Raw genomic sequence first — 12,655 nt, forward strand, 5'->3', positions numbered from 1 at the left:
AAAATAAAGTTTAAAAAGGTATATTTCAGTCTGCATTAAAGTAGATAGCATTTTTCATCATGGGGCCTTTGGAAATGGCTTGGATCATTGTCTTGCTCAGAGTAGCTGAGCTAAGATGAGGAAATTCTCTGTTCACATGAGTGGTCACTGACCTGGAATCATGGAGAGGGGCCTGGGCAAAACACTCAACATCTCTTAGTGTTTTTAGTTCTTCAGTGTTCTCATCTTTTAAAGAGGTATCATAATGCCTGACCCATAGGATTCATATGTGGCGTAAATAAGATACATAAAGCAATTTGCAGACATTAATATTCAATAAGAATATTGGTTATTTTTATTTTATAAATAAGGAAAATTTTCATGGGTAAATTGGGGCTTGGGTCTCAGAAGATTGCTCTGGGCACAACATACATTATCTGTTCAGTCCAACAAACATTTCAAAGAAATATCCACTCTTAAGAAATCAGAGAATCCAAGAATAATCAGGAACTTAGAGGTCTTCTCATTCAACATCTGTCTGAACACATCTAGTGAGGACTCCAGGAACTTCTTTTCCATGGTTGGACAGCTCTAATTATTTGAAAACTTGTCATATTATTGAGCCAAATTATGACTCCTTGTACTCTTCCTCCTCCTCTCCCCACTCCTTCCAAAGGGCTGCTTTCTAGCCTCCAGGGCTTCTCAGAACAAATCTGCTTCTTTCTGTCCTGGGGCATTTACTTTTATCTTACTTTGACCAGGTGGCTTAGAATAGATTTTTATTTTATGACAGTCAGAATTTCCTGTGATCCAAAGGGCAAAGGAGAAACGTGCTAGATGTAAGCAGGTTTCATCACTAGTGATGATTCACAGGTATAGTGATTAAAAACAAAAACAACCACCATCCAGGCTGTGTGTGATCAGAAAAGGAGGTGGGCAGGTCATATTGCAAAACCTAGGTATATCAGATGAATAGCCCACACACTTTGTATGGTATTTACAAAATGTTTTTGTTTCTTAAGTAGAATTGTAGGATATAGCGCCTGAAGGGAACTTAGAAGCCATCTAAGGCCTTTATTTTACAGATGACAGAAATGAGTCCCAGAGAGGAAATCATTTTCCTACAGTCACACAGCTCATAATATCAGTTCTTTAAGGTTTGCAAAGCTCCAGCTATCCTGACAAACAGGAATTGTCTTGTGTGAGCATTACTGATCCCATTTTACAGATATGAGCAAACGGAGGCTTTTAAACTGCACCTATCTCCCCCATAACTATGACTCATACACAGTGTAACTAATGTACTCACACACATCTTACCCCAGCGTGTCTTATTGTAAGATAAGTAACTATCAAAAACCTTTAAGTTAAAGAAAAGTTGCCCATCTGCATGAGGGATGATAGCTTTCTCACCAGGAATTACCTATATCAATGTTTTTGGTTTTGTTTTGTTTTGTTTTTGCGGGACAGTGGGGGTTAAGTGACTTGCCCAGGGTCACACAGCTAGTAAGTGTCAAGTGTCTGAGGCCGGATTTGAACTCAGGTACTCCTGAATCCAGGGCCGTGCTTTATCCACTGTGCCACCTAGCCACCCCTACCTATATCAATGAATGAAATTAGAGGTTCAGATTTTTTAAAGGATTTTTTTTTTTTTAGAAAGACATTCATGAATGACAAGCAGGGTGATTTCAGAAAGGCCTGGAAAGATTTGTATGAACTGATGTATAGTGATATGAGCATAACCAAAAGAACGTTGTGCACAGAGACAGCAATGATGCTTGATGAAGAATTGTGAATGACTTAACTATTCTCAGCAATATATTGATCTAAGACAGTCCTAAAGGACTAATAGTGAAGCATACTATCCACCTCCAAAGAAAGAACGGATATTGATTGAACATAGACTGAAGCATGCATCCAATTTTTTCACTCTTTCATTTTTTCTTTTCGAGTTTTCTTATACAAAATTACTAATATGGTAATGTTTTACATAATTGCATATATATAACCCACATCTGATTGCTTACCTCCTAAGGAAGGGAGGGGAGGAGGGGTAAAATAATGAAGAACAAACAACAATATGGATTAGGGATGTTCAAGGAAAAATTACATTTTTGGTGTCGTAGAATCTGGATCTGTAGTTGGAAGGAACTTTAGATGCCGTCTAGTCTACTTCCAAAATTATACAGATGATGAAACTGAGGCCCAGTAACTTCTCCAAACTCATATGGGTCTTACATATAAGAGGCAGGAATTAGACCCAAGGACAGTGTTTTGGGATGATGGTGATGGTGATATTATTATTATTATCATTATTAATTCTAATCTACTCCATTTATTTTGGTGAAAAGGCCTGCTAGGCTTCATCTGCCTATCATAATAGTGCTATTTCAGAATGCTGATAAGCCATCTACTCTCTTATATTTTTCAAGTAGTATAAAGGTCATAACCTAATGAGGCCTTATTAAGTTAAATTTTTTACAGACAATTTTGTTTCTAGAGTGGTTATCTTTTGTTAAGGGCTAAAATTCTAGCTAAACTGTCTAAAATATTTAATGAGTGGTTGCCAATAAATTATAAGCTTTAGCCAGAGTTAGACTTTTAAGCATTTATTAAGGAGAATAAAAATTTGGTAAAGAGAGAGAGAAAGGCCTAGATTCCTATCTATTAAGGGGAGAGCACATTTCTAGCTCCGCTCTCCACCAGAGTCCAGAGGAAAGAGCATGAGAGCGAGCGCCAGTCTCTTCCTTCCTCCTCCCACTAGCCCACGTCACTTCCTGACGCCAAAGAAGAGACTCCTGGTCTTGCCCTCAAAGACCTTCGCTTCATGGGCGGAACTCTTCTACAGTAAGTCTCCAGCAGGTGGCGTCACTCCAATCGTTATACTTTTAAAGAAGGATCACCTAACACTATTTCCTAACTGGCTAGAGTTTAATAATTTGGAGATTATTATCAACATAATGTGGGTTACTTTTTTCATTTAAATATTTTTCAATGAAGAAAAATCTATTTTCTTTCATTTATCTCCTCCATTGGGAAAAAGAAAAAGAAAAAGCAAACAAACCTTGTAATATGCATAATCAAGGAAAACACATTCTTTTGGTGAATTCTTATGAAAACCGATATTATTAAAATTCTTAGCAGAAAAAAGAAAAAGATATCATGAACAAGAATACTCCAGAATGGGGCCTCTTATGGTCATTATCTTACAGAAGTAGAATGGGTCATAAAATGAGATCAAGGATCAATGGGAAGTACTTAAGAAAGCTTGTTTGATTAATTGATCCATCTGGGCTGACAGATGTCCTAAGAACAGGTTTCAGTATTGGAAGGACTATACAGGAAAGCCAGCCACAACTCTGAGTGCCTGGGAGTCCCTTACATGCAGCCATATTCTCTAAGGAAGACAGCACATTCATAAGAATGCAGAATCAAACTGAGAATGCCCAACTCTGAGGCTAACATATTTCAGTACAGCATACCCCACCTACTGTGAGTGCTGAATAACTACTTTCAAGTAGACTATAAAAGTGATTGCTGATTCAGGGTGGAGTTCAGCTCGATGGGGTCCGTCCCAGCACTTTTCCCTTTGGGGGGGGGGGGCAATGAGGGTTAAGTGACTTGCCCAAGGTCACACAGCTAGTGTCATGTGTCTGAGGTCGAATTTGAACTCAGGTTCTCCTGAACCCAGAGCCGATGCTTTATCCACTGTACCACCTAGCTGCACCCCCTCCCGGCACTTTTTAACTCTCTGACTCTGTGGTACCAGGGAGTTTTCCAAGACAAGACAAATGTCCAAAGATTGTCCTTTCTGGCCTTCGTGTCTGGGTCTTTGGGGTTTAGTGAGAGAATCTGAACTAGGCAATAGCAGGAACAGACAAAACAGAATACGGGGGACACTGTGTACATAGCTAGGAATATCTTCGGCATGGTCTCTCCGCCTGGTGTTGCTCAACCAGGGGCATTAGTTGTCAAACTAATGTTATCAGACGGATGTACTAGGGTGAGGGGGCAACAGAGCTAGAGGTTGGTGACTTTTCATGGTCTCTTCTCTCCTAAAAGCAGACCCTTCCTTGGATCATATACTTGGAAGAAGAAAGGACCTAATGGGGGAAATTGGACATTTTCTATAATATTCTTCCCTTATTCCCATATAACCTGTATGAAATATGTGTGAAGCATATATGAAAATAACCCCCCTTCCTATGCAATGGAGAACAGAATCTCACCACTGAAAGGGACCTTGGAGCAAGGGTTCTTAAATATTTTTATATCATGGACCCCCTTGCCACTCTGTTGAAGTCTGTGGACTCCTCAGAAGAATGTTTGTTGCTTGCATTCATCATTGAAAATTCAGTTAGAGGTTAATGAAAGTGAAAGTGCATTTTTTTTCCCCCAGTCTAAATTTATTATTTAGCCTAGCCTCCTCACTTCCCAGGCGAGAAAACTAAAGATATGATACCACAGGAAGTTAGTAGCAAAAGATTCAAGTTTTTCCACTACAACTGGGTGAATGGGAATGCAGTACCCCAATACCAGGCCCCTCTCAAAAGCATATGTTTAGATCCTGGGCCCCACCCTCTGGACTAGTTTACTTCCTGGCTCTAGGCCCACACCCTTGGTAGTTAACTATTCAAGCAAGAAGGCACAAGAAGACACACCCCAAGGTCTCGATTCCATACCCACCCTGGGATACCTACAGACTCCTGGGCCCCAGGTTACACAGTGCCACAAGCTAACTCACTGACTGTGACTCTCCAAACTCTTCTCTTTCTCTCCTCCCCTTTTCACCCTGCAGCCCAAGAAGGCTATGAAACCAGAGCCCTCTGTTCCCGCCCACTGGGCACAGTGCACAGAGGGCAGCCCCCAGGCGGCTTCAGTGATCAGTACCAGAGGCAGGATTTCCTGGGCACAGCCCCCAAGTAGCAGCTGACTCCAAGTTCTGCTTAGGTAGAGGACAGCCACAGCTCGGTGCAGGGAGGGCATTGTATTGAAGGGTAGGCCCACAGGCCATGGGCTACCCCTAAAGCCCAGTGTGCCCATTTAAGGAGGGTGTAAAATGAGTCATCCCTATGTGCTAAGGAAGTGCTGCTGAAATGAAGGAGTACAATTCTGTTTGTATATGTGAGCAGTTGAGAGGTAGCTTCTCTGTGCTGTCTCAGGGTTTGACCTCCATGAACTCAAATGGCTAAAAAGGGTACACAATAATAATGTTGGGGCAGCTAGATGGCGCAATGGATAGAGCACTGGCCCTGGAATCAGAAGGACCTGAGTTCAAATCCGGCCTCAGACACTTAACACTTACTAGCTGTGTGATCCTGGGCAAGTCACTTAACCCTAATTGCCCTGGGAAAAAAAAAACCAACAACAACAACACAATAATAATGTTAAGAGGGATAGCTCACATTTATATCTTGCTTTAAATGGCTTTTCTCTTTTAATCCTCACTACAGCCATATGAAAGAGGTACTATAAATAGTACTATACCCTATTTGCAGATGAGGAAACTGAGGCACAGTGGAAAGAGGTTACTTGTTCTAGGTTGCACAACTTAGAAGCAAAGCACCCCAAGCCAGGTCCTAGGGCTCTTACCAGAGCCCACGACTGCCTCCCCAACAAAAGAGGCTCTCTGACAGCCATAGAATTTGGATGGTGCTGCTCTGATGCTCTTAACTGGTCTTGCTGTGGCCCTCTCCCCCTCCTCCCATGGTCCCCTACCTTTCCTGCATTGTCTGCTCTTCCAGGGAGGGGATTATCTTTTAGTCATCTTTGTCTTTCTCCCTGGGCACAGCACAGGACCATTCCTCCACACAATAGGTGATCAGGCACTGTTTGCTGAACAGTTGTCCTCAGCTGGCCTAGATAACCATCCCAGCTCCTCTAAACATACTTCCCCCAACCTGTGGAAGGGACCAACTCTATAAAAACTGGAGGGTTGAATGGTGAACAGTCCAAGGGTCAGAGTCTCTACTTTCCCTCCTGGACAGTGCTTCCTCAAGGCTTTCTCTCTGAAGCTCTTGTCCAGTCACCACTAAACTGTGGGAGTAGCTTGGCATTCTTGGGCTGCTGCCGGACTCAGCCATTGAGAGGAAGTCATAATAACGATTCAGTCATACTTTAGTTTTCAAAATGCTTTGCTCACCATAATCTTGTGATGTAGGGAGGGAACATGCTATCTGTCCCCATCTAACAAATGAACAAACTAAGGCTCATAGAGCTTAGGTGACTCACACAGCATTACACAGTGACTTGAACTAAGGACTTGTGACTCTTATATTGGTGCTCTTTCCAGACAAAGCCTCCTTTCAGGGAGCGTGGACCCAGATGGATCAGACCATGTACCCCCTTCTCCCCAAGTGGTACTTTAGTGATAGCAGAGGCACTGTGCAGAGTGGGAGGAGTGGTCTAAAGGGTTAAAGCATGCACTCCTTGCTGAACAGATGGTTCATCAGGGCTTCCTTGCTAATCGATTATGTCTCCATTTCAAAATAGCCCAGAGAGGGGTAGGTGCTGGTAAAGAAGGTCACACAGGAAGCCAGGACAAAATCAGAGACAGCTGTAGTACGATGTGGTTGTTGGAGAAACAGACGATCCCATCTGCTGTGCCTAAGGTTGACACAGGGCCTCAGTGTACTTTATATGAGCTTGTTTTGTTTTTTAGCATTAGCCGAAGAGCCATCCCCTATTAACAGTCTCCAAGTCCTTTCCCAGCCTCGGGGAGGAGGGAAGAGAGTAGGCCGCCTGTGTGGATAAGGACTTCTAGGAGGCACAGGGCTGTAGATTTAGAGCAGGAAGGACCCACAGAGATGATACAGGCCAATCCCCCCATATTTTGCAGGGGAAGAAACTGAGGCCCAGGAAGGTGCCATAATCTGCCAAGGGTCTCACAATCAATGACAGAGCCAGGATTCCCAGCCAGTTCCTCTGACTCTAAATCCAGTCTACTTTCCATTCTGTAATTGACTCCCTGTGGGGAGGGGGCTGGGTAGAATATATAGATGGGTCCCTGATCCCTGGGTAGGCAGGACTTAAGAGGGACTCCAGGAATAGAACTGGCATTTGGGGATAAAGGAAACAGCCCTAGAGTTCTGCACAGGAGTCCCTCCCTCCCCTCTTCTTCTTACCAGAGTACTCACTTCCCCCCTTTTTTTCTCAGTTGCAGGGGCCCTCATCGCTGACTTCCTGTCGGGGCTGGTGCACTGGGGGGCTGATACATGGGGCTCTGTGGAGCTGCCTGTGGTGGGAAAGGTTTGTACTCAAGCCTAACTGCTAGCTCTTAGACATGTCTCCTGGTGCCACTCTCCTCAGCTAATTTCCTAGGCAGAATAAAGCCTTCAGGGCTTGTGACCATGTCTCCTCTTTTGGCCGAAGTCCTGTGATATCTAGCCCAGGGCTGTGCCGCTTCACTAGCAGAACTCATCATTGAGAATTTTCTCCCTTTTTAGAGAGAGGGCAAATGTGCTGAGGCCTCCAGGGCTTTCCAATTGGCCAGGCTTCAGGGCAAGTCTGTTCTTCCCACCCAGTTAATGAAGTCAGGGAAAATGGCCCTTGTAACCAGAGGCAGTAGCTTGTGGCTCCTGGAGATTGAAATCTGGATCAGCTTTTTCACTTTCTTTCCTCTCTTAGAGGGCACTGACTAGAAAAGCCACAGATTTTATTGAATCCTCTTCTTTGCCCAGCCTTCTGGGAGATAGTAAGAAGTATGAGCCATGGTCCCTGCTTTAGGGAGACAAACTGCAGAGGAACCAACCCATTAGAGAAAAACACCAGCCATCTTAAGATTCAAATGACAAATGGTGTTTGATGGCTTAGGCATTCAGAGAAAAAAGAAAATGTGAGTTTAAATAATCAGGGAGGTGTTGGTGGGGAGGTTAATCTTGAATACTGGGCAGGATTTGAGTAATGGGAGCAAATTCTAGCACAGGAAAGGACATAACCAAGGGTGCAGATGGCCCAAATGAATGCTCCAGTGGTGTTGGGGGGAGGGTGGGGTAGTGAGGAATCCTATCTGATAGACTAACTGAAAATTAGCAATTACGGGGAGCTTCTTCCTGGTGCTGATGGGAGGTACTTAGAAGATGTCTTCTCTCTTTTCTCAGGCTTTCATCCGGCCCTTCCGGGAGCACCACATTGACCCCACAGCCATCACCCGGCATGACTTTATTGAAACCAATGGGGACAACTGCCTAGTGACGCTGCTGCCTCTGGTGAACATGGCCTACAAGTTCAACACTCTAAGCCCTGGTGAGGGGGGCAGGGAAGGGCACGGGTTTTAAATCAGTAACAGGGTAATGTGGAAAGACCACTTCACTGGGAATAGGAGAGGGAATGATAGGGAAGCAATCCTTGAAGGCTGGGAAACATCCATAATTGAAGTTCTGGCACCTAGAGCAATTTGCTAGGGGGCAGGGGAGCAGCACGGAGAGGAGGCAGAGACTCAAGGAGACCAGTAGGCTTAGAGGACATTCTAGGTGGCACCGGGATGGTGGTGAATGTGCTGCTTTGGGGAAAACTATGAGACAAAGCCACCATGGTGGAAGGAAAAGAGCACTGAACTTGAGGCTAAGAAAGACCTGGGCTCAGATCCCATCTCTGACGTTTTCTAGCTTTGCAGCCATGGACAAATCCTGTGGTATTCTGAGCCTGTTTCCACACAGGCAGAAGTGAGGATTATTATACCTCGACACCTAGCCTCCTAGCGTTCAAATGAGACAACGTATGGGGTTTGTGGGAGATTGTTGTCATCCTCTTTCCACCTCCCTCACACACATACACAGAATGTAAACTCCTTTAGATAAAAGGCTGTCTTTTTATCTATATCAGGCAGCACAGCGCCTTCCACTTAATACATGTTGATTGGATTGGACTTGATCTATGTTAGTAAACTCCTTTGTCCTTCCTGGGTTTTAGTCTCCTCCCCTATAAAATGAAGGGGTTGGACTAGATCTCTTTAAGATCCCTTCCAGCTCTAAATCCCATGATACCCCGTGGCAGCTAGGTGGCACAGTAGATAAAACACTGGTCCTGGATTCAGGAGGACCTGAGTTCAAATCTGGCCTCATACACTTGACACTTACTAGCTGTGTGACCCTGGGCAAGTCACTTAACCCTCCTTGCCCCACAAAAAGTTTTTTAAAAATTCATTGGTTCTCTCTTAGTTTTTGATGAAATGAGAAGCATCAAGAGGGCTTTAAGTTAGCTCTAAGACCTTCCAGCCTACAGAAGCTTTCTTCCATGGATGGCCAAGGAATGAATGATATTGGATCTCCTCTTCCTTTTAAATGAACATTTCAAACTGGGCCTTATTTAGGGGCATAATATAAAGGGTGGTGATATAACAAGACTCCTCAGCTAGATTCCTAAAACACTTTTGGCCATCACCAGCATGGCCATAGGTAGGGAGAGGAGAGGTAAGATCATAGGACTTAGAGCTGGAAATGACCTTTTAGTGATCATATTGTCCCATCCCTTCCCTCTGTGTAGTGTTTCATCGAGCAAACTACATGTGGTTCTTGAAGAAACAAATGGGGGAATGTGGTAAAAAATTATTTGTAGTAAAAAATTATTGGAATTTAGCTGACTCATTTGGGAGAAGCCATACCTGGCCCACCCTGAAGTTACATATGTTACTGAGGTCAGAAGGAGAACTCTCCATAGGCAGTTTTTGAAGGACCTCCCCTTTTGGGGGAGGGAGATTGAATGCTCGTTGAGAGGAGGCTAGTAGTCACTTGGAGAACACTCGTGCTGCCCGCTCTCTCTCTTCTTGGTTTCCTGGTGATGTGAGAAAGCTAGCAGACTTTCCAGGTGTGGTGAGTGAACACAAAAAACCCCTGCATTCCTTTGAATTAGCTTAATTGGAAATGATCTGGGGATTGTATAGACTTAGGTTAGAATTAGGAGGATTTATCTGTATTTCTTTTTTCCTATTTCCTTATCTTTGATTTTTTATTAATTTCACCTTTGTTGTTTAATTGATTCCCAAGTAATAAAATACGATCCTTCTGTGGAAAAGAAGCTGTAAGGCTCCCTTCTTATTGGCCTGGGAGAAATATCTAAAAGGGCAGTTCGGAGGGGAGGGAACTTTGAACCTAGAGGTCCCTCATTATTTTCAGGACCCCAATATTTTGGTGAGTCACCCAATTAATGCTCCATATATTAAATTTTGGCCCCTACAGTAGGAAAAAAAAAAAGCAGGCAGAGAGAGGTTAATTTGTGCCAATGACACCCAGACATAATTTGTGCCACATCATAATTTACAGAACTGAGATTGGAATCTTGGATTAGAGCATTGTCCCATTGCAGAACCTATGACTGTCATGGTATTTGTGCTTCTCTCCCCTCCCACAGATGAACTTTTTCAGCTCTATCCCTGGGAGTGTTTTGTCTTTTGCCTCATCATCTTTGGAACCTTCACCAACCAAATTCACAAATGGTCTCACACCTATGTCGGGCTTCCTCGATGGGTCACTTTCCTCCAGGACTGGCACATCATCCTTCCCAGAAAGCACCACCGAATCCACCATGTGTCCCCGCATGAGACCTACTTCTGTATCACCACAGGTGAGTTGTTGGGTTAGGCACTGGAACATTAACCAGAGCCCCTACCCTGAGGCAGCTCCTAGGTTAGTGAAGGAGAGAGGAGAGAAACAAGTGAAAAGATCATTGACAAGACTGAGCAGTCTGTGTTACTAGATGAGAAATACTTGCTCATGTCTGTAGGAAGTGCAAAAAAAGAGGAGATTGAGGGAGAAGGAGGAGAGATCAGGCAAGGCTTTCCAGAAATGGAAGGCGGGGGGGGGGGGTTCCATCTAGCTTTGAAGGATTTGAATAGGTTGGGAATGAAGATGGTACATGTGGCAGGAACAGTATAATCCAAGCTGCTGAGGTGGAAGAATCTCAGATACATTCAGAGACAAGGAGATCAGCTCGGCCCAGAGGGGAATTTCTGTACTAGTGTAGTGAGAGATAGGGCAGTTCTGGTAGGTCTGGGCCAGATTAATCAGTCCACTTATCTTTCAAAAACAAGAACTGAAAGGGTCCTTCAATTTCTGATTGTAAAATGAGAGCTTGCAACAGGATGCCTTCTGTTCTCTTCTGGCTGTGGCCTTTGATTTTGTGATACTCCCATGCTATACCACTACCCCTGGGACTGGGGAAAGCATTGAGTGCCAGGCTAAGGGGTTTGAGCTTCAGAAGTTTTGGGTGTTGCTTTTAGCAGAGACCACTAATTCCTCTCACATGAAATGACCTGGAAAGGAAACCTCCTTTAAGGGTAGGTGTTTGTATGAGCCAGTATTCTTTCCTGGTGTTCAGGTGGCTGCCAGAGCCCCACCTGGTCAATGGATTTGAATATACCCTGCTCTCTTCTACAAAAGAACAGATTGGATTTTCATTTAGAGATTGCTTGTCCTCCAGAGTAGCCCAAGACAATAATCCAAGCTTCCCTTTTTCATTCAGGTTGGCTCAATTACCCATTGGAGAAGATTGGATTCTGGAGACGGTTAGAGGATATTATCCAAGGACTAACTGGAGAAAAGCCCAGAGCAGATGATATGAAGTGGGCCCAGAAGATAAAGTAGTCCCCAGCTGTTTCCTATGAGCTCTAACGTTGTTGCCAACCTTTCCAAACAGCCTCTCTCTCTCTCTCTCTCTTCTAAACACACACACAGGGACACACACACACACAAGGACACACACCCCATCCGCCAAGTGCCAGACTTGAAATGAAATTACTTGGAGACCTGCTCAGTAGATGGGCAGCACTGATAGCTTCTCTCTCCTTTGAAACAAAGATGATACTTGACATGTAACAGATTAACATGGGGGGAGGGGCAGAATCCCTGGGGGTGCCCGTCATTGTTGAGAGTAAGGTGGCCCCCTCCTCAAAGAAGCACCCCATGGAAACTCAAGGGAATTTGTGGAGAAAGAAGGAAAAACCTGCTCTTGGGGTTGGTTGGCATAGTCACCATGTTTCTGCACTGCCTGGGAGAGCCTGGGGCCAAATGGAGATAGGAGGAAGAGCAGAAGGCAGAGGGTTATGGTGACTTTGACTGGTCCATTAGGGTTTTTAGTTAGTTTGAATGCAGTCCTCCCAAGGCTGCTCTGCATGAAAACAGCCCACGGAACCAAAGGAGCCCCGACAACAGCCAGCTCTTCATGCACTTAATGGTCTGTTCACCATAGTGTCTCCTTTGTGCCCTTGGGGTGGGGGTTACCTGCAGGGCTGACTGGCCTCTCTCCCATTGGGCTTGGGAAGCAAGGGGAGAATCTTCCCCAGGCCAGTCTGGTCTCTCCCTCTGCCGAGACTGAGGGAAATCTATCTGTAACCTGCACTAGCCCTACCCTGACTCCCAGCTCAGTTCAGGAACCCTGCACCTCTACCCAGCCCCCAGGAACAGACTTGAGCCGGACATTTCCCTTTTCATCGAAAGGCGATAATTCAGCTGGTGCTAGAAATGTTTCTTTGCACTGCAAGAGCCATGAGCTAAGGGAATGACTGGATGGGAGGGAAATGATAGCCCTTTTGGAGAAGGGTTGTCAAAAGAGGAGAGTTGTTTTTTTTAAGGTGCTTGCTTGTTTAATGTAAATAATATAAAGCCTTAATATCTTTTCTGTAACATGGAATAATATTTTATGGTGATGTTTTGAATGTATATAATATATTTATAACAAAGCA

General features: G+C 44.3%; 1 protein-coding gene across 1 annotated transcript in view; it reads left to right on the plus strand.

Annotated features, from left to right (window-relative positions):
- The window catches only part of LOC122740657 (plasmanylethanolamine desaturase-like), a 36,208-nt gene extending 23,553 nt beyond the window's left edge, over positions 1 to 12,655 (plus strand). The window contains exons 3-6 of the mRNA XM_043983140.1: positions 7,136 to 7,227; positions 8,079 to 8,223; positions 10,327 to 10,539; positions 11,437 to 12,655. Coding sequence (XP_043839075.1) covers positions 7,136 to 7,227; positions 8,079 to 8,223; positions 10,327 to 10,539; positions 11,437 to 11,558 — 572 coding nt within the window. The 3' untranslated portion in view covers positions 11,559 to 12,655. The remainder of the gene's footprint in view (positions 1 to 7,135; positions 7,228 to 8,078; positions 8,224 to 10,326; positions 10,540 to 11,436) is intronic.

Source organism: Dromiciops gliroides, chromosome 2 (genome assembly GCF_019393635.1).
Source record: "Dromiciops gliroides isolate mDroGli1 chromosome 2, mDroGli1.pri, whole genome shotgun sequence".
Taxonomy (NCBI): Eukaryota; Metazoa; Chordata; class Mammalia; order Microbiotheria; family Microbiotheriidae; genus Dromiciops; species Dromiciops gliroides.